This window comes from Pseudophryne corroboree, chromosome 6 (assembly GCF_028390025.1).
Source record: "Pseudophryne corroboree isolate aPseCor3 chromosome 6, aPseCor3.hap2, whole genome shotgun sequence".
Lineage (NCBI taxonomy): Eukaryota > Metazoa > Chordata > Amphibia > Anura > Myobatrachidae > Pseudophryne > Pseudophryne corroboree.
The window spans coordinates 747,198,111-747,220,933 of record NC_086449.1 but is presented as its reverse complement, the minus strand read 5'-3'; the positions used below and the strand labels follow the sequence as shown (position 1 = coordinate 747,220,933).

The window sequence follows — 22,823 nt, the reverse complement described above, 5'->3', positions numbered from 1 at the left end:
AACACCCGTGACGGACATTATGAGTACCTCGTCATGCCCTTCGGATTGAGCAATGCTCCAGCTGTCTTCCAGCATTTTGTCAATGAGATCTTCAGAGACATTCTATACCGTCATGTCGTGGTCTATCTAGACGATATCCTCATTTTTGCCAACGATTTAGAGGAACATCGTTTTTGGGTTAAAGAGGTTCTGTCCCGTCTCCGTGTCAATCATCTCTATTGCAAATTAGAAAAATGCGTCTTTGAAGTCAAGTCCATTCCGTTTCTAGGGTACATTGTGTCCGGTTCCGGACTAGAGATGGCCATTTACACCCTTGCAGTTTCTTCTCCCGGAAGTTCTCCCCAGCTGAGCGCAACTATGCCATTGGCGACCAGGAGTTGCTAGCCATCAAGCTCGCTCTAGAAGAGTGGAGGTATCTGTTGGAGGGAGCTTCTCATTCAATCACCATACTTACAGACCACAAGAACCTTTTATACCTGAAGGGCGCACAATGTCTCAACCCTCGTCAGGCCAGATGGGCACTTTTCTTTTCCAGGTTCGACTTTAAACTCCAGTTCTGTCCGGGCTCTCAGAATCGCAAGGCCGATGCCCTTTCCCGCTCATGGGAGCAAGAAAATGAGTCAGAGTCTTCAGACAAGCATCCTATTATAAATCCGTTGGCATTCTCCACGGTAGGGATGGACTCTACGCCCCCATCAGGGAAAAGTTTTGTGAAGCCGATGCTAAGGAAGAAGCTCATGCATTGGGCCCATGCTTCCCGTTTTGCCGGACATACAGGTATCCAAAAAACCCTGGAGTTTATCTCTAGGTCCTATTGGTGGCCAACTCTGAAAAAGGACGTCTTGGAGTTTATTGCATCTTGCCCAAAGTGTGCCCAACATAAAGTATCCCGCCAGTCGCCTGCGGGGCAACTGGTTCCACTATCCGTTCCCCGTCGACCATGGACCCACTTGTCGATGGATTTCATTACAGACTTACCCATGTGCAACAAGTTCAATACCATCTGGGTGGTAGTTGACCGGTTCACCAAGATGGCACACTTCATTCCTCTCACCGGTCTTCCGTCAGCTTCCAAGTTGGCTCAAGTATTCATACAAGAGATCTTCCGACTCCACGGTCTTCCTGAAGAAATTATCTCAGATCGAGGAGTTCAATTCACAGCCAAATTCTGGCGAAGTTTATGTCAAGTCCTCCAAGTCAAGCTAAAGTTTTCCACGGCTTACCATCCTCAGACCAATGGTCAAACCGAGAGGGTGAATCAGGACTTGGAGGCCTTCCTCCGCATCTATGTGTCCTCCTCTCAAGATGACTGGGTTCAATTACTTCCCTGGGCCGAGTTCTGTCATAACAACCAGTATCATTCTTCATCTGCTTCAACACCATTCTTCACTAACTTTGGATTCCACCCTAAAGTCCCTGAGTTCCAACCGCTTCCAGCAACTTCTGTTCCCGCAGTGGATATCACCTTGCATCAGTTTGCCAATATCTGGAAGAGCGTACGATCAGCTCTGCTCAAGGCATCGTTCAGGTACAAGAAGTTTGCGGATAAGAAGCGTCGAGCAGTTCCTGCTCTCAAGGTGGGTGATCGGGTATGGTTATCCACGAAGAATTTGAGGTTAAGAGTTCCCAGTATGAAGTTTGCACCTCGCTATATCGGTCCTTTCAAGATTGAACAAGTCATCAATCCTGTTGCTTACAGACTCCAGTTGCCTCCCTTCTTAAAAATACCCAGGACATTCCATGTTTCCCTGTTGAAACCGCTGATCTTGAATCGGTTTCATTCCTCACTTCCTCCAACTCCGAAAGTCCAAACTCAACGAGGCGTTGAGTATGAAGTGGCCAAGATCCTGGACTCACGTCACCGTTACGGTCAACTACAATATCTTATTGACTGGAAGGGTTATGGTCCTGAGGAACGTTCATGGACCAATGCTTCTGATGTCCATGCTCCTGCCTTGGTCCGGAGATTCCATTCCAAGTTTCCTCAAAAGCCAAAGAAGTGTCCTGGGGCCACTCCTAAAGGGGGGGGTGCTGTCACGATCCGGGTATCTGGACGCCATTTCTTACCCATCAGATGCCTCCTAAGGCTGGCTCAGCGCTCCAGGACCGGATCCCATCTGTTATCCTGATGTGTACATTCCTGTATCCTCTCCTGTCACTCTGGGACGCTGTCACAGTAAACGCCATATTACACCTGGCATGGCGTCTCCCGCGGCCTCCGCCGCCGTCCCTGAACTTCTGCATGCAGAGTGTCTGAGTGGCGATTACGTCAGCCGCGGCCTCCGCTGTGTCCGCGTGGTTGGATGTGCATCTGTCAGTCTGGCGCCTCCTGTCTCCGGTGGCCGGCGCCGCCATTACTGTTTTCATTACCACATGGATTACAAACCAAACTTCCCTCCAAGTGTCTGCATGGGCGCAGCCATCTTGGATTCTGTCAGCTGATCATTTCCACCAATCTGTTCTCAGTATTGATAATCTGCATAATTGCCTAGCCAATCCCTTCCTTGCTGCAGGTATAAATACACTGTGCCTGAGCAAGGAAGGCGTCAGTGCTTTGGTTGTCAAACCTAGTTCCTGTTTGTCTCTCTCCTGTGATTGTCTTCCAGGTTCCAGCTCCTGTCTCAAGACTTCCACCATAGAGACCCGCACCAGCATTCCACCTGCGGTGTAGCCTGACTCTCCAATCCATTGTGGATTCATCTGTTTCCAGCTACAACATTACCTGCTTCCAGCTCAGCTTCCAGCAGAGTACAGCTTCCCTTAAAGGGCCGGTGTCCTTTCTACACTTTACCACTCTCCACCGGTATTATTATTTCTCCGCTCTCAAGTTCTACATTTCAGTTCATATTTCATCGCTCCCAAGTTCATTTATTATTTAACTGGTTCCAGCCAGTATCCACTCCGTGCTAACAACAGTCTGGTTCCAGCCAGTATCCACAGCAGCTGTTTTATCTTCAGCAACCCAGCTTTTCCTGGAACACCAGCTGGCACAATCCTGGGTTATCTCCATTGCTACAGTCGGGCCTGGTAAGGACTTTCCATCTAGAAGATCATAAGAACTATCTCACACTACCAGTGCCCTGTGGCTCTTGCCATCCTGTAGTACCCAGGAACTGTATTTATTCTTTGCTGACTTTTATGTTTTCTTTTACTGCTGCTGTGTTGCGGAGTTGTCATAATAAACATCATTGACTTTTATCCAAGTTGTCGTGGTCACGCCTTCGGGCAGTTATTATTCATGTTACTTACATGTCCAAGGGTCTGATACAACCTCCCAGGTTCCGGTACATCTCAGCCCCTACAACTGAGGCTGCCTCCCGTCAGCTCAGGCCCTCAGTTGTGACAACAGGACTGGGTCCTGGTGACCACGGATGCAAGCCTCCGCGGATGGGGGGCAGTCACTCAGGGAAGAAACTTCCAAGGCCTGTGGTCAAGTCAGGAGACTAGTCTGCACATAAACATACTGGAATTAAGGGCCATATACAACGCCCTGACTCAAGCGGAGCCCCTGCTTCGAGACCAACCAGTGCTGATTCAGTCAGACAAAATCACGGCAGTCGCCCATGTAAACCGCCGGGGCGGCACAAGAAGCAGGGTGGCAATGGCGGACGCCACAAGGATTCTTCGTTGGGCGGAGAATCACGTGCAAACACTGTCAGCAGTGTTCATTCCGGGAGTGGACAACTGGGAAGCAGATTTCCTCAGCAGGCACGACCTCCACCCGGGAGAGTGGGGACTTCATCAAGAAGTCTTCGAGCAGATTGCAAATCGGTGGGAACGGCCACAGGTGGACATGATGGCGTCCCGCTTAAACAAAAAGCTAAAAAGATATTGCGCCAGGTCGAGGGACCCTCAGGCGATAGCTGTGGACGCACTGGTAACACCGTGGGTGTTCCAGTCGGTCTATGTGTTTCCTCCTCTTCCTCTCATACCCAGGGTGCTGAGAATAGTAAGAAAAAGAGGTGTGAGAACAATTCTCATTGTTCCGGATTGGCCAAGACGGACTTGGTACCCAGAGCTACAAGAGATGATCACAGAGGACCCATGGCCTCTGCCTCTCAGACAGGACCTGTTGCAACAGGGGCCCTGTTTGTTCCAAGACTTACCGCGACTGCGTTTGACGGCATGGCGGTTGAACGCCGGATCCTAGCGGAAAAGGGTATCCCGGAGGAAGTAATTCCTACGCTGATAAGAGCTAGGAAGGATGTGACAGCAAAGCATTATCACCGCATATGGCGAAAATATGTTGCTTGGTGTGAGGCCAGGAAGGCCCCTACAGAGGAATTCCAGTTGGGTCGATTTCTGCAACAGTCAGGTGTGACTATGGGCCTCAAATTATGGTCCATAAAGGTCCAGATTTCGGCCCTATCCATTTTCTTTCAAAAAGAACTGGCTTCACTGCCTGAGGTTCAGACATTTGTAAAGGGAGTGCTGCATATTCAGCCTCCTTTTGTGCCACCAGTGGCACCTTGGGACCTTAACGTTGTGTTGGATTTCCTGAAATCCCACTGGTTTGAGCCACTTAAGACCGTGGAGCTAAAATACCTCACGTGGAAAGTGGTCATGCTGTTGGCCTTAGCATCGGCTAGGCGGGTGTCCGAATTGGCGGCTTTGTCATGTAAAAGCCCATATCTGATCTTCCATATGGACAGGGCAGAATTGCGGACTCGTCCCCAATTTCTCCCTAAGGTGGTGCCTGCGGCTACTCGTGACTTGGAGGAATCCAAGTTGCTGGACGTAGTCCGGGCTTTGAAGATTTATGTAACTAGAACGGCTAGAGTCAGGAAGACTGACTCGCTGTTTATCCTGTATGCACCCAACAAGCTGGGTGCCCCTGCTTCAAAGCAAACTATTGCTCGCTGGATCTGTAACACGATTCAGCAGGCTCATTCTGCGGCAGGATTGCCGCATCCAAAATCAGTGAAAGCCGACTCCACAAGGAAGGTGGGCTCGTCTTGGGCGGCTGCCCGAGGGGTCTCGGCTTTAGAGCTTTGCCGAGCTGCTACTTGGTCGGGTTCAAACACATTTGCTAAGTTCTACAAGTTTCATACCCTGGCTGAGGAGGACCTTGAGTTTGCTCATTCGGTGCTGCAGAGTCATCCGCACTCTCCCGCCCGTTTGGGAGCTTTGGTATAATCCCCATGGTCCTTACGGAGTCCCCAGCATCCACTAGGACGTCAGAGAAAATAAGAATTTACTCACCGGTAATTCTATTTCTCGTAGTCCGTAGTGGATGCTGGGCGCCCGTCCCAAGTGCGGACTTCTTCTGCAATACGTTTATATAGTTATTGCTTAATAAGGGGTTATTGTTATGAGCCATCCGTTGAATGAGGCTCAGTTGTTGTTCATACTGTTAACTGGGTATGGTTATCACAAGTTGTACGGTGTGATTGGGGTGGCTGGTATGAGTCTTACCCTGGATTCCAAATCCTTTCCTTGTAGTGTCAGCTCTTCCGGGCACAGTTTCTCTAACTGAGGTCTGGAGGATGGGCATAGAGGGAGGAGCCAGTGCACACCAGGTAGTACCTAATCTTTCTTTTGGAGTGCCCAGTCTCCTGCGGAGCCCGTCTATTCCCCATGGTCCTTACGGAGTCCCCAGCATCCACTACGGACTACGAGAAATAGAATTACCGGTGAGTAAATTCTTATTATCAGCCACTGCGGTCTGTATAGTAGATTCATTGCCAATTGCAGTTGTATATATATTGTGTTCTGTATTGTATATGACGTACTAGCTCTGCTGTCTGAATTTTTCTGCTGTCAGCTTATACCTTTCCCTTTTATTTTCTATAATCCTAAAAAACCAATGTATAGAGGGTTCACTGTACTTCACAGCTACCTGTATTTGTGAAGGCTTTCACATTACAATACTGTTGCACACTGCTTATTGCCATATTGTGTGTTACATTGTTACTGCAGCTATGCCTAAAGGCAAGAGGGTATCAAGGCGGTTGTTGCTTCTATACTGGTATCATGCAGGTCCTGTTCAGCAGCATTGTCCCCTCAGGACTTCATACAGGATGGTTGGTGTGTGTCTTGCTATAGCCCACCAAACCAGCCCTTCCAACTTCAATACAGGATCTTCCCTGGGCTTCCTTTTTCACAGGGTCTAGCACAGATAGCTGACCGGCTAGCAACCCCAGCAGTGGCTCCCTCCTATGGGTTTCCCCCAACAGGTGCACCCTGCTACACCAGTCACAGCTATGCCCCCTCCCTTGGTGGTAGTGCTTTCTACCACAGTACAGTGTCTAGCTACTTCTTCTACTGCCTTTCAACAGATGTTGCCCGCATAAGCTACTAGGCTGCTGTGTTATCCTCACAATCTATGCAATTCTCAGATTTTGAGGCATCATCTGGAGAGGAAGAGGAGACAGACTTCTGTCTCACGGAGTCCTCCTCAGGAAAGAAGGAGCATCAACCTACCTTAGATGTATCTGCGCTAGTAAGGACCGTCAAATCTATTTTTCAAATAGAAGAGGAGGAGCCTTTGCTTTTTTTGTCTGGGTGTGCGCACTCCACAAAAAAATTCAGACTGTGATTGCTGCAGCGATGCAGTCTGAATTACCCCCTAAGTGAGAGGTTCCCCCAGTTGTGGATTCCCATGTGACACGTCTGGTTAAAATCTCTACTTTACCTATCCCTTCAACATCTTCTCTACAGGAGACTACGGATTGGAGGATCGAAGCCTGTCACAAATCTGTCTATTCCCTTACATGTGCTATTAAACGGCCTGCTATAGTCGTGACCTGGGTGGCCAAGGCTATTGAGAGCTGGGCAGAGGCTCTGGAGGATGGTCTTCCCTCTGACACTTCCCGGGAAATAAGGTTCCACGTCACGCATTTCATGGTTGCTGCATCCTATCTTAGGGAAACGGATCTGGATACTGGTCTTCTGGCTTCCAAGGCATCTGCCACCTCGGTGGTAGCCCTCTGCATCTTCTGGCTACGCTTATGGAAAGCTGTCATGGATTCCAAGTAGGCCCTAGGAATGCTGCCCTACGCTGGGGACATACATTTTTGGCACTGAGTTAGACAAAATCATGTCTACTCTAGCATCCGCCAAAACTGCTTATCTGCTCTCTCCGAGGTCTCGGATATCTCTTTTCGGTCCTTTTCGCCTCCAAGGTACAGCTAATGGACTTCTTTCCTCGACCGTCAACTTCCACAAAGGCCACCAAACCCAGAGCCAAGCATACAACTCCCAGGTCTGAAGATAAAGCCTCAGCTTGATGGTAGGGGCCTCCTCCTGGGGGATGCGAGGGTGGGAGGCCGGCTTCTTCAAGCCTAGTGTCAGACCACAGATGCCTGGATGCAAGAAGTGATCTGACATGGGAACGTGCTCTCATTCAGGAGATGTCCCCCGCAGCAGTTCTTCTGCATAGGCCTACCATCAGACTTGAGCAAGGCCTTGGCCCTCCAGAAGGCTATTCAGTCCCTGTTACACTTGGGGGTAGTTACCCCGGTCTCTTCATCACAGAGAGGGACGGGTTTTTACTCCACCCTCTTCTTGGTTCCGAAACCTAATGGGTCTTTTCGGCCTTTCCTCAGTCTCAAATCTCTGAACAAGGTCATCAGAGTATCCAGGTTTCGTATGGAAACCCTCCGCTCTGTAGTCCAGGCTATGGAGCCTGGGGACGTTATGGTGTCTCTGGACATTCAGGACGCTTACCTACATGTGCCTATAGCACCATGTCCTCAGCGTTTCCTACGGTTTGCTGTCTTCCAGCAACATTATCAATTTTGGGCACTGCTTTCTATTGCTTCCAGGGTCTTTACCAGAATTATGGCTGCACAGCTGCATCGTCAGGGGGTCAGAATACTCCCATGCCTGGACGACCTGCTGATCCTCGCACATTCTCCGGAAGTCCTCCATTGCCATCTTCAGTTGACCATTGTCTTCCTACAAACACACGGCTGGTTATTCAATTGGAAAAAGTCATCCTTGACAAAGGATGCTACACCCAAGAGCTCTTCTGGATTCTCAGGTACAAAGAATTTTCCAGCCAGCAGACAAGATTGCCGCACTACAGTAACGGGTGCACATGTTGCTTCACAGTCACAAAGTGTCAATTCAGTCAGCCATGCCGGTCTTAGGGTCCATGATCTCCACAATCGACGTGGTGGAGTACACCCAGTTCCACTCCAGACCCCTGTAACACCTGATCATATCAAGATGAAATGGACAGCCGCATCTCTTTAGGTCCCAGACGATGTTCCTCTCTCCGGAAGTATGTCGGTCCCTATTCTGGCGACTCCAGTCGGCTCACTCACATGGTCGGCCCTTCTGGATCCCGATATGGGTACTCCTAACCGCGGATGCCAGTTTCCGTGGATGGGGGCAGTAACAGGCCAACACTCCTTTAAGGGCCGTTGGAATCCCACTGAGCGTTGCCTACAAATCAACATCCTGGAGCTTTGAGTGGTCTACAGAGCATTCACTCTAGCACGGGACATTTTCCAAGGAAAATCTGTTCAGGTTCAGTACGACAACACCACTGTGGTGGCGTACTTCAGCCATCAGGGAGGCACTCACAGTCTCTTTGCATTGCAAGTAGTGGCTCACATTCTTCAATGGGCAGATCGCCAACTTCCGGTCATCTCGGCGGTGTCCAACCAAGGGATCCTCTGCTGTCAGACGGATTTCCTCCTCAGCTGTTACGATGTGCATGCCGGAGAGTGGGCTCTACACCCAGAGATCTTCCAGCTTCTGGTGGATAAATGGGGCCTGCTGGATGTGGACCTCATGGCCTCCTGATACAACTACAAGGTTCCCGTTTATGGGACAAGGAAAGAGACCCTAGAGCAGCCTTCATGGACGCCCTAGCGGTGAAGTGGATCTTTCCTCCAGTCTCCCTCCTTCCACAGGTTCTTTGCAAATTCAAACAAGAGAAGGGCACCGTCCTGTTGATAGCTCTGGCCTGGCCAAGGCGCAATTGGTTCTCTGATTTACAGAGTCTCTACATAAACACTACCCAGACCTGTTATCTCAGGTTCCTTGTCTACCCCTGAACTTAACCCACCTGTCTTTGATGACGTGGCTCTTGAGTCATCCCTCTTAAGGTCCACAGGTTTCTCGCACTCTGTAATTCAGACCATGCTCAGAGCCTGGAAACCGGCCTCAGCCCATATCTACTACCGTCTGTGGCATACGTACTTTCAGTGGTGCCCTGCCAAACGCTATGATCTTCAGATTTTTAGAATTTCCCAAATCCTTGCTTTTCTTCAAGCTGGATTGGATCTCTGACTCTGCATGGCCTCTCTGAAAGTTCATGTCTTTTCTCTGTCAGTCTGGTTCTAGAGCAAGATTACTCCACTGTCTGATGATCGCATCTTTATTCAGGGTGTTCTTCGTATTCTGCCTCCCTATGAACCTCTGGTGGCTCCATGGGATTTGTCAGTGGTTATCCAAGCTCTTCATGAGCCTCCTTTTGAACCTCTACATTCAGTGGACCTCAAATGATTAACGTTGAGGACTCTTTCTTCTGGCTATTACATCTGCCCGTCGGGTGTCCAATTTGAGGGCACTCTCCTGTTGCCCCCTTTTTGCTTTTTCATCAGGACAGGGCAGTTCTTCGATCACGACCTGGCTATCTTTCCAAGGTGGTGTCCCGTTTCCGCCTTTACAAAGAAATTATGGTACCAGCCTTCCAATCCCCAAACCTCTCGGCTGTGGAGGCCGGGTGTGGTCCCTGCCTGTCGGATTTATGTGGATCGTCCCAATTCCATTAGAGAATCGGATTCCCTCTTTATCCTCTACAGATTCCACAAAAAGGGCTGGCCAGTGGACAAACAGACTATGTCCAGGTAGCTTTGCATGTCTATCTCCTAGGCTTTTACGCAAGCTGACCTCCCTGTGAAGTATCCAGTCTCTGCTCATTATACTCGCTCTGTATTCCTTTGTGTGGAGCCCGCCGTGATGCGTCTGTCGAACAACTGTGCAAGGCTTCACGTGGTATTCTGTCCACACCTTTCTTAGGGTCTATGCCTTTGATACATTTGCCTCTCAGGATGCTTCATTTGGACGCTGGATTCTCCTCTTACAGATGGAGCCTTGCTCATCTAGCCTTCTCTGCTGCGCCTAGGTGTACCAAGGCTTATTAGCATAAGCCTTTCATCTAATGTTCTCAGCTGCAATACAATACAGAGAGAACAATACAGCAGGGGATTAAGGGCCTAATTCAGACCTGATCGTAGCCCTGCAAAATTCAGCAGGGCTGCGATCAGGCACACTGACATGCGGGGGGACGCACAGCACAGGGCTAGTCTGCCCCGCATGTCAGGCTCGCCTCCCCCCCTCCAATGTACAAGTACAAAAGCATCGCACAGCGGCGATGCTTTTGCACTTAAGGAGTAGCTCCCAGCCAGCGCAACTTTTGAGTGGTGGCCGGGAGCTACTCTTCGCTTCACGGGTCGCTGCGGCTGCGTGTGACATCACGCATCCGCCTGCGTTGGACAGACCGCACCCACAAAACGGCGCCATGCCGCCCCTCCTGCCCAGTGAACGCCTCTGCCTGTCAATCAGGCAGAGGTGATCGCTAGGCAGCGACAGCCGTCGGCTGTCAGCCATGCGCCGGTGCACTCCGGCGCATGCGCACTTCTGACCTGATTGCTGCGCTGTGATCGTAGCGTGCGATCAGGTCAGAATGACCCCCCTAAGTCCGACTGCCCTGGCTCAATTAATCCGATTAAAGGTATAGATGAACAGGGCTCCATCTGTAGCTCAAGCGCGTCCCCTCCCTTGCTTTGGGACATCCCCAAGGTATTCCCTGTGGTTCCCTATGGACCCTGAAGAAGAAAAGGAGAGTTATTGTAGACTTAACCTTTTGTTAACTCTTTCTTCGAAGTCCATAGGGTCCAAAGGGCGACCGCACTGATGCACCTGTCCTCTGTAGGTTTTTCATCTTGGTCCCTGGTTCTCTCTCTTTTGCTTGAGAGTGTGATTCTTCTATATATCAACCTTCCTTCTCTACTGTTCTCCTAATACTTTGGGCTTGTTAACAAAACTGAAGAGTCTAAGCTGTGGACAGGGTATAGGGGTGAAGGACTGGTGCATCCTGGGAGCTGCAAAAGCTTTAACTGTTTGGTGCTATCCACCACCAATACCGCAAGGTATTTCCTGTGGACTCTATGGACTTCGAAGAAAGAGAGTTAACAAAGGTAAGTCTACCGTAACTCTTGTTTTTTTTTTTTGTTTTTTTTTTTCAAACACAGCCTATTTCATGGCAGTTAGGAGTTGATTGGCTGGTACTTTATCTCTTTCCAAAGCTTAGTACATCTCCCTCTAAATATGTATTCACAGAGCATAGCTCTTTTTCTGTACACATGGACAGAAGGGAAATGTGCATTTTATGCTCAAAAATTGTGTAGTTGTACTAAGGGGATGTAATCAGTTTATCAACATTCAACATTCAGTATGTTAACATACCATACAGTATGTGGACGGGACAATGCCGATGTCATAATGCTGACACAGTTGTAATGTTAGTGAAAGCATTTTAACCGTGTCTGCAGTATAACTTTTAATAATGATGCTTTACAATCATGCTTACTATCATGTTTAAGCATGATCCTCTACTTGAACCCAATTCAATGTGAGATCACTAGTTATTGAAATCCTAAAAATAAAAAAAATGATCATATTAAATGTTGTCTTCTTTTTATCCAGATATTCTCCAATGTGGAGAGACTGGCCAGATCATTTATAGATCTCTATCTAGCTGGAAATATGTTATTCAGGAACTGGAAGGCCGTGATCTATTGCTCGGACAATTCCAAGGCTTGCATTCAGATGAACTTCAACGTTGATGGGATCGGTGAATTTGAAGGACATGGGTCTATTACTACTTTGCTCCCAAGTATGTGCAGAACACTGGAGAAGTCCTTAGAACAGTGGCTGGCCTTCATGAGCAGGAAGAGGTCCGAGCTGTACTACTTAAACTATTACACGGCAGAGCAGTTAGTGTACCTGTGCCAACAGTTTGAGGGAAGAGATATGAGCGAGGAGGCCCTTCTAATGTTATCTTTTATTAAACCTGAATGTGCAAAAATTGATACAATCAGCTCCTATTTCCCAAACATTGGTTCCTCAAAAGTTCTCACCAAAAAACGTCCAGACAAAATGGAGTTGGCACTCAAATTTCATAGCTGTTCAAATGTATTAGAGAAATTGGAGATGATTTGGGATTTCTCTATGATTTATATGAGTTCGTTGTTCCCGGGTTGTTTAGATATTGATGCTCTTGGTACCCGCTTAAGGACTTTGGCAAAACTAAATAAGAAACAGATCAAGCGTGACCTTCATCCCAGTTTTCAGCCGGGGCGGCCCAATTTGGTACTATGTCCTTCATCAGAGATCTTATCTTGCACTTTAGCAGTTTACATGCACAGCTTTAACCAGCCACTGCCAACCTACGATGAAGTGCTGCTGTGCTCTCCTCAGACTACGTTTGAAGAGGTGGCTTTGTTTTTCAGAAGGTGTCTTACACCAGGTTACAATGGGAAGAAGATTTATAGCTTAATTTATGCAGACAAACTAAGCTATGATACAGGATACAAATCAGAGCAGCTGTTCCAGCAGTTACAGACCTTGTGTCCAGAAGAGTACTATCTTGTGATCATATGCAACTCCGACCGAGAGCATTGCTACATCCCCTCTGTCTTTAGCCAATACAGAGTCCACTTGGTTCCTCAGAAACCTATGGAGGACATTCAGCGTTATTTGCAAACACATTTTGCTGTCAGATCTGCAGTGGTTTCGGCAGCCCATGTATTTAAAAATGGAATGAGTGCTGGAATTGTGTCATCCAAACGAGCGGGAGTTGGTAAGTAGCATTTTTCTTGAGCTTAGTATAATCATTTCAATGTTGCATACTCAAAAAAACAAAATGTTCAAAAATGAATAGCCAACAAGCCTACATCATTCTCCCACAAATATATAGGCCAGTGGTTCCCAAACTGTGTACCTAGACACCCTAAGGTGCTGCGAGGCTCTTACAGGCGTGCCTCAAGTTGCTGGTCCTGGACCAAATCAAATTATTTCTGGTAAAAATGGGAGGCAAAATCAGTGCTGGTATCTGCCAGTCATAAAACATGTGGACAAACAGAAGTGCAACCCTGTACACCATCACATAACTGACCCTTAGGATGATAGGTAGGTACAGTTTACTTAATTTAATATTTATTTCTAAATTTATCAATAAAAACTTTTTCATCTTCACGGTCCATAGGCATCCACAAGGATTACATTGGGGTGTAGGTGGTTGGAGAGGACTGGGCACCAAACAGTTGAAGCTTTTAATATCCCAGGATGCTTTGGTCCCTCCTCTGTTATATTCCGTTCCCAGCCAGGTCTAGCCAGTTTGGCTTTGCTGCTGGCAGGAGTGCGATGCACCATTTAACAGCATCCCCAGGCTTTTTTATTTTATGATTTATTTTATTTTTTACTAACTTAGAGCAGCAGCTAGGGCAGTCCTCCGACCTCCTGCCAGCGCGGCAACACCAGTGATTCGACTGGTGATTACGGAGTGCGCCACGGAGTCCAGCTAGCACGCTACCTGGGGACCCATAGACTACAGTTGGAGAATGGGGGGACAGGTCTTTAATTGCAGTCTTTCCGCTGATATGTTCCCCTGCCCGTCCACTACCCCACTAGTCCACCAGGGCATAAAAATACTGGCGCTGGGGTACTTTGTAGAAGCCAGTAGCCCCGGAGGTTAATGTCGGCAAGGGGAGGTCAGCTCTCCCCCGGCGGTCCCTCCCCAAAATCAGAGCACCATTCCACTGCTGCTTCCCGCCTCTGAGCTGCTCCTCATTCTCCCTCCTCCCACTCAGATGCTCAGCAGTCATTTTATTAACAGTGCTGGAGCTGCAGGTCTCTGGGAACGCTGTGTCTAGTCTCCCTGTATACCTCTCCCAAGGGCCAGGTTATACTGCACTAAATCCTACCATCCACTGCGGTCTGAGTAGTTGATTTCAGTGCCCATTGCAACTGTACATTTCTCTGACGTCCTAGTGGATGCTGGGAACTCCGTAAGGACCATGGGGAAATAGACGGGCTCCGCAGGAGACTGGGCACTCTAAAGAAAAGATTAGGTTCTATCTGGTGTGCACTGGCTCCTCCCTCTATGCCCCTCCTCCAGACCTTAGTTAGAATCTGTGCCCGGCCAGAGCTGGGTGCTCCTAGTGGGCTCTCCTGAGCTTACTAGTAAAAGTATTTATTAGGTTTTTTATTTTCAGTGAGCTTCTGCTGGCAACAGACTCACTGCTACGTATGAAAAAGGGGAGAGAAGCAAACCTACCTGCTTGCAGCTAGCTTGTGCTTCTTAGGCTACTGGACACCATTAGCTCCAGAGGGTTCGAACACAGGCACCTGTCCTCGATCGTCCGTTCCCGGAGCCGCGCCGCCGTCCCCCTCGCAGAGCCAGAAGAACAGAAGCTGGAAGACGACGAAATCGGCGGCAGAAGACTCCTGTCTTCATTTAAGGTAGCGCAGAGCACCGCAGCTGTGCGCCATTGCTCCTAGCACACTTACACACTCCGGTCACTGTAGGGTGCAGGGCGCTGGGGGGCGCCCTGGGCAGCAATTGAAGTACCTTTTGGCAATAAAAATACATATATACAGTCTGGCACTGTATATATGTAAAAACCCCCGCCATTTTTTTACACAGAAAGCGGGACAGAAGCCCGCCACTGAGGGGACGGGGCCTTCTTCCTCAGCACACCAGCGCCATTTTCTCTTCACAGCTCCGCTGGAAGCAGCTCCCCAGGCTCTCCCCTGCAGTATCCAGGTACAAGAAGGGTAAAAAAGAGAGGGGGGGCACATAAATTTAGGCGCAAATAAAACATATAAGGCAGCTATTGGGTAATCACTTATTATAAGTGAAAATCCCTGTGTTATATAGCGCTGTGGTGTGTGCTGGCATACTCTCTCTCTGTCTCCCCAAAGGACTTTGTGGGGTCCTGTCCTCAGTCTGAGCATTCCCTGTGTGTGTGCGGTGTGTCGGTACGGCTGTGTCGACATGTTTGATGAGGAGGGTTACGTGGAGGCGGAGCAAGGGCAGATAAGTGTGGGGTCGCCCCCGTCGGGGCCGACACCTGATTGGATGGATATGTGGAAGGTCTTAAACGACAATGTAAGCTCCTTACATAAAAAAATTGATGACGCTGCAGCCTTGGGACAGCCGGGGTCTCAGCCCGCGCCTGCCCAGGCGATTCAAAAACCGTCAGGGGCTCATAAACGCCCTCTATCTCGGTTGACACAGATGTCGACACAGAGACTCAAGTGTCGACGATGATGAGGCACATTTACAGTCTAAAATGACCAAGGCCATCCGATACATGATTATTGCAATGAAAGATGTATTACACATTTCTGAGATTAACCCTGTTAATACCAAGAGGGTTTATATGTTTGGGGAGAAAAAGCAGCCAGTGACTTTTCCCCCATCTGATGAATTAAATGAATTATGTGAAGAAGCGTGGAGTTCCCCTGATAAGAAACTAGTGATTTCTAAGAGGTTACTGATGACGTACCCTTTCCCGCCAACGGACAGGTTACGTTGGGAAACATCCCCTAGGGTGGACAAGGTGCTGACACTCTTATCTAAAAAGGTGGCCCTGCCGTCTCACGATACGGCCGCCCTAAAGGAGACTGCGGATAGAAAGCAGGAAGCTATCCTGAAGTCAGTGTATACACACTCTGGTACTCTACTGAGACCTGCTATTGCTTCAGCCTGGATGTGTAGTGCTGTAGCAGCATGGACAGATACTCTGTCAGACGACATATATTCCCTCGACAGGGATACTGTTTTGCTAACCCTGGGCCATATAAAAGACGTCGTCTCATATATGCGGGATGCTCAGAGGGACATTTGCCTGCTGGGCTCTAGAATTAATGCTATGTCCATTTCTGCCAGGAGGGTCTTATGGACTCGGCAATGGACAGGAGATGCTGATTCTAAAAAACACATGGAGGTTTTGCCTTATAAGGGTGAGGAATTGTTTGGGGACGGTCTATCGGACCTCGTGTCCACAGCGACAGCTGGAAAGTCGACTTTCTTGCCTCAGGTTTCCTCACAGCCTAAGAAAGCACCGTATTATCAAATGCAGTCCTTTCGTTCTCAGAAAGGCAAGAGGGTCAGGGGCGCATCCTTTCTTGCCAGAGGCAGGGGTAGAGGTAAGAAGCTGCACCATGCAGCCAGTTCCCAGGAACAAAAGTCCTCCCCTGCTTCCACTAAGTCCACCGCATGACGTTGGGGCTCCACAGGCGGATGCCAGGTGCGGTGGGGGCGCGGCTCCGAAACTTCAGCAACCAGTGGGTTCGCTCACAGGTGGATCTCTGGGCTGTACAAATTGTATCTCAGGGATACAAGCTGGAATTCGAAGCGACTCCCCCCCGCCGTTACCTCAAATCAGCCTTGCCAGCTTCTCCCATGGAAAGGGAGGTAGTAATGGCGGAAATTCACAAGCTGTACCTCCAGCAAGTGATTATCAGGGTCCCCCTCCTTCAACAGGGAAGGGGTTACTATTCCACAATGTTTGTGGTACTGAAACCGGACGGTTCGGTGAGACCCATTCTGAATTTAAAATCCTTGAACACTTATATAAAGAAATTCAAGTTCAAAATGGAATCGCTCAGAGCGGTTATTGCAAGCCTGGAAGAGGGGGATTTTATGGTGTCGCTGGACATCAAAGATGCTTACTTGCATGTCCCCATTTACCCACTTCACCAGGAGTACCTCAGGTTTGTGGTACAGGACTGTCATTACCAGATCCAGACGTTGCCGTTTGGCCTGTCCACGGCACCGAGGATATATACCAAGGTAATGGCCGAAATGATGATCCTCCTTCGGAAGAAGGGAGTTATAGTTATCCCGTACTTGGACGATCTCCTCATAAAGGCGAGGTCCAGAGAGCAGTTGTTGATCAGCGTAGCACTCTCTCAGGAAGTGTTGCAACAGCACGGCTGGATTCTGAATGTTCTAAAGTCGCAGCTGATTCCTACGACGCGTCTGCTTTTCCTGGGCATGATTCTGGACACAGAACAGAAGAAGGTGTTTCTCCCGGTGGAGAAGGCCCAGGAATTAGCATCTCTGGTCAGGGACCTCCTGAAACCAAAACAGGTATCGGTGCATCACTGCACGCGAGTCCTGGGAAAGATGGTGGCTTCATATGAAGCCATTCCCTTCGGCAGGTTCCATGCAAGGATCTTTCAGTGGGATCTGTTGGACAAGTGGTCCGGATCGCATCTCCAGATGCATCGGCTGATCACCCTGTCCCCAAGGGCCAGGGTGTCTCTTCTGTGGTGGCTGCAGAGTGCTCACCTTCTCGAGGGCCGCAGGTTCGGCATACAGGACTGGGTCCTGGTGACCATGGATGCAAGCCTCCGAGGATGGGGGGCAGTCACTCAGGGAAGAAACTTCCAAGGGCTGTGGTCAAGTCTGGAGACTTCTCTACACATAAATATATTGGAACTAAGGGCCATTTACAACGCCCTGAGTCAAGCAGAGCCCCTGCTTCGAAACCGGCCAGTGCTAATTCAGTCAGACAACATCACGGCGGTCGCCCATGTAAACCGCCAGGGCGGCACAAGAATCAGGATGGCAATGGCGGAAGCCACAAAGATTCTTCGTTGGGCGGAGAATCACGTGCAAGCACTGTCAGCAGTGTTCATTCCGGGAGTGGACAACTGGGAAGCAGACTTCCTCAGCAGACACGACCTCCACCCGGGAGAGTGGGGACTTCATCAAGAAGTCTTCACACAGATTGCAATGCGATGGGAACTGCCACAGGTGGACATGATGGCGTCCCGCCTCAACAAAAAGCTAAAAAGATATTGCGCCAGGTCACGGGACCCTCAGGCGATAGCTGTGGACGCCCTAGTGACACCGTGGGTGTACCAGTCGGTATATGTGTTTCCTCCTCTTCCTCTCATACCCAAGGTACTGAGAATAGTAATAAAGAGAGGAATAAGAACAATACTCATTGTTCCGGATTGGCCAAGAAGGACTTGGTACCCGGAACTGCAAGAAATGCGCACAGAGGACCCATGGCCTCTGCCTCTCAGACAAGACCTGCTGCAACAAGGGCCCTGTCTGTTCCAAGACTTACCGCGGCTGCGTTTGACGGCATGGCGGTTGAACGCCGGATCCTAGCGGAAAAAGGCATTCCGGATGAAGTTATTCCTACGCTGATAAAGGCTAGGAATGACGTGACAGCAAAGCATTATCACCGTATATGGCGAAAATATGTTGCTTGGTGTGAGGCCAGGACGGGCCCCTATCCGTTTGATAGATAGACAGTGTCTAGTTAGACAGTCAATAGATAGACACCATATATTAGACAGACATTAGGTCGACAGGGTCAAAAGGTCGACATGGAAAAGGTCGACAGGTCAAAAGGTCGACATGGTCAAAATGTCAACATAAAAATGGTCGACATAAAAAAGATAGACAAAGGTTTTTTTTTTATGTAACATGTTTTTGGATTATTTCATACTTTCTCTATCCATGTCGGCATAGAGTTGGTTATAAACCTTGTGGCGAGCGCCGCAAGCCACCGTGCCCGAAGGGTGGTGAGCGAAGCGAGCCCCGCGAGGGTATGCCTTTCTACAATTGGGGGTCCCAGATGACAAAACTATCCACACAAACCACAAAAATGCAAAAAACATGGTGTCTACCTTTTTCATGTCGGCCATTTTCATGTCGACCTTTTGACCCTGTCGACCTATTGACCTGTCGACCTTTTGACTTGTCGACCTTTTCCATGTCGACCTTTTGACCCTGTCGACCTAATGTCCTTCTAACATATGGTGTCTATCTATTGACTGTCTAACTAGACACTATCTATCTTTCATGCCGGAACCGGACAGCCCCTACAGAGGAATTCCAGCTGGGTCAATTCCTGCACTTCCTACAGTCAGGGGTGACTATGGGCCTAAAATTGGGGTCCATAAAGGTCCAGATTTCGTCCCTATCCATTTTCTTTCAAAAAGAACTGGCTTCACTGCTTGAGGTTCAGACTTTTGTTAAGGGAGTGCTGCATATTCAGCCCCCTTTTGTGCCACCAGTGGCACCCTGGGATCTTAACGTTGTGTTGGATTTCCTGAAATCCCACTGGTTTGAGCCACTTAAGACCGTGGAACTAAAGTATCTCACGTGGAAAGTGGTCATGCTGTTGGCCTTAGCATCGGCTAGGCGTGTGTCGGAATTGGCGGCTTTGTCATGTAAAAGCCCATGGCCCTCATTCCGAGTTGATCGGTCGCAAGGCGAATTTAGCAGAGTTACACACGCTAAGCCGCCGCCTACTGGGAGTGAATCTTAGCTTCTTAAAATTGCGACCGATGTATTCGCAATATTGCGATTACTAACTACTTAGCAGTTTCAGAGTAGCTTCAGACTTACTCTGCCTGTGCGATCAGTTCAGTGCTTGTCGTTCCTGGTTGACGTCACAAACACACCCAGCGTTCGCCCAGGCACTCCCACCGTTTCTCCGGCCACTCCTGCGTTTTTTCCGGAAACGGTAGCGTTTTCAGCCACACGCCCCTGAAACGCCGTGTTTCCGCCCAGTAACACCCATTTCCTGTCAATCACATTACGATCGCCGGAGCGATGAAAAAGCCGTGAGTAAAATTACTTTCTACATAGCAAAGTTACTTGGCGCAGTCGCAGTGCGAACATTGCGCATGCGTACTAAGCGGATTTTCATTGCGATGCGATGAAAAATACCGAGCGAACAACTCGGAATGAGGGCCCATATCTGATCTTCCATATGGACAGGGCAGAATTGAGGACTCGTCCCCATTTTCTCCCAAAGGTGGTATCATCGTTTCATTTGAACCAACCTATTGTGGTGCCTGCGGCTACTCGGGACTTGGAGGACTCCAAGTTGCTGGACGTAGTCAGGGTTTTGAAAATATATGTTTCCAGAACGGCTGGAGTCAGGAAGACTGACTCGCTTTTTATCCTGCATGCACCCAACAAGCTGGGTGCTCCTGCTTCAAAGCAAACTATTGCTCGCTGGATCTGTAGCACGATTCAGCTGGCTCATTCTGCGGCTGGATTGCCGCATCCAAAATCGGTAAAAGCCCATTCCACAAGGAAGGTGGGCTCTTCTTGGGCGGCTGCCCGAGGGGTCTCGGCTTTACAGCTTTGCCGAGCGGCTACTTGGTCGGGTTCAAACACCTTTGCAAAGTTCTACAAGTTTGATACCCTGGCTAAGGAGGACCTTGAGTTTGCTCATTCGGTGCTGCAGAGTCATCCGCACTCTCCCGCCCGTTTGGGAGCTTTGGTATAATCCCCATGGTCCTTACGGAGTTCCCAGCATCCAGTAGGACGTCAGAGAAAATAAGAATTTACTCACCGGTAATTCTATTTCTCGTAGTCCGTAGTGGATGCTGGGCGCCCGTCCCAAGTGCGGACTTTCTGCAATACGTGTATATAGTTATTGCTTAAATAAGGGTTATTGTTATGAGCCATCCGTTGAGTGAGGTAAGGTTATCACAAGTTGTACGGTGTGATTGGTGTGGCGGAGCCTGTCTATTTCCCCATGGTCCTTACGGAGTTCCCAGCATCCACTACGGACTACGAGAAATAGAATTACCGGTGAGTAAATTCTTATGTTTCCTATGCATTGTATGTGACTTGTGGCAGCTTTGCTGTCTGATTTTCCTCTGTCCGTTATACCTATCCCTTCTGTTCTTCTAACTCTAGGGGTTCACAGTACTTCAATTTTACACACATGGTGGAAGGGTGTCACATTGCATTATTAGCTAAACACTTATTGTGTGCTGTTATATTGCTGTTACTTTGTCTTCTAAGGGCAAAGGTAAGTGGCTACTGATCCTCATATGGTCGCCTGCATGTCCTATTCAGCGATATAATCCCCTCAGGACCCTGTACAGGATGGTCTTTGTGCAAGTTGCTATATTCCACCTCACCAACCTGCCTCATCAGCCCCTTTCCAGGAACCACCCTGGGTGTCATCATTTTCACCAGTTTTGACGCAGATAGTGGACCATTTATCAGCCCCTGCTCTGCCTCCCACTATGGGAATTCCTCAGCAGTTCAACCTGTTTCACCGGTCTCTGCTATGCATCCTCCCTGGGTGGATGTTTTATCCCACTCAGTACAGAATCTGGCCGAAACCTCTGCTGCATTTCAGCAAATGTTACAGGGTGACAGACTTATAACTGCTAAAGCACATAGGCGTATTGTGCCACCCTCACAGTCTACACAGCTTTCGGATTGTGATGTCATCTGGTGAGGCAGATGAGGCAAACGTCTCTCTCCCTGAGTCCTCCTCAGGTGAGGAGGAGCGCCATTCTACATTTGATGTGCCCGCGCTAGTGCAGGCAGTCCAATCCATTCTTGAAATAGAAGAGGAGCCAGCTACTAAACCAAAAACCCTGGTATTCAAACTCCAGAAGGTTGTTAAATGTGAATTCCCGCAATCAGATCAGCTCACTGAACTCATGTGTGAAGCATGGAGTACCCCTAGTAAGAAGCATCAAATACCAAAAGGACTAATTTCTTTTTACCTTATCCCATCTGGAGAATGTGCCTTGCGGGAGGTTCCCCCTATGGTGGATTCTCACGTAGCACGCCTGGTTAAAAGCTCTACCTGCCTATACCGTCTGCGTATTCCCTGAAGGAAGCTAAAATTTAAACTTGCTTCAAATCTGACATTCTCTTACAGGGGCTATTACACGACCGGCTATGGCCTCAGCCTATTGAAAGCTGGCCAGAGGCCCTAGAAGATAGTCTTCCCTCTCACGTTACCAGGGAACAGCTGTCTCACATCTCCCATATCAAGGACACAGCATCTTATCTAGGCGACACTGCACTGAATACTGGCCTCCTTGCTTCCAAGGCATCTGATACCTCTGTGATCGCCCGCAGGATCCACTGGCTGCGCTCATGGAAGGTGGATACGGAATCCAAAAAGCACTTGAATCCCTGCTCTTTGCTGGGGACATTCTGTTTGACAAAGACTTGGACAAGATAGTGGCTACTCTGGCAGCATCTAAATCTTATTTTCTTCATCAGGGTTCGTAGGTTCCATAGGGACCATCGGGGTTGAAACTGGTGAATGAGAGTCAGGCACCAAACAGTTAAAGCTTTCAGCTTGTCCCAGAATGCTTGGCTCTTCTCCCTTAAAGTGTATGTCTCTGTCCGGTGGGCGGACCTAGTGAAGGCCGCGTTTTAACTAGAGCTCTTCGTCCCCCTGCTATTCCTAAGCAGTTTAGTGGGGTGTACACTGCGCCCTGGACCCTCAAAGTGCACCGGGGAAAGAGGAGACCGGCTCCCCACCGCCTCCTTCCACGGAACTCGAGCGCCAGCTGTGGCGTCTGCTGCCCGCGGCCGCCATATTGGAAGTGGCCGGGCACCCTGCTCTCTTCCTCCCCTGCCTTGCTCGTTGCCTGGGACGGACGGCGCCGGAGACTATAGGCGGCTCCCTGCTTCCCCGTACATCGGATCGCGGTGACGGCGCGTTGCCGGGAGACGGACCGGAAACCAGGCAGCGGAGGAGAAGCGGCTACAGGACGGGTGAGTGTGCCTTGCAGGCCCCCCTGCTGCATCTGCTGTCTCTGCCTGAATCTCTGTCCCTACCTGGGCTCCCGCTGACTGAGGCCGCAAGAGACCTGATGCAATATACCGCTGGCCCCACGACTGCGAGTCCCTCGCTATCCTGATCCCTGAAGTCTGCCCTAATACTGCCATCAGGTCACAGACCATTCTATAAGCGCTGTGGCTCTCCCAAATTAACCCACTGTGTCGGGTAGAGTCCAATATCGGTCGCCTGGACGACAGGAGGGGAGGCAAGATA

At 49.3% G+C, this 22,823-nt stretch overlaps 1 protein-coding gene across 7 annotated transcripts in view; it reads left to right on the top strand.

Annotated features, from left to right (window-relative positions):
- Window positions 1-22,823, top strand: part of RNF213 (ring finger protein 213) — a 680,515-nt gene that overhangs the window by 338,768 nt on the left and 318,924 nt on the right. For all 7 annotated transcript variants that reach the window (XM_063928518.1, XM_063928521.1, XM_063928520.1 and 4 more), the window contains one exon: window positions 11,665-12,820. In XM_063928518.1, the coding sequence (XP_063784588.1) occupies window positions 11,665-12,820 (1,156 nt within the window). The remainder of the gene's footprint in view (window positions 1-11,664; window positions 12,821-22,823) is intronic.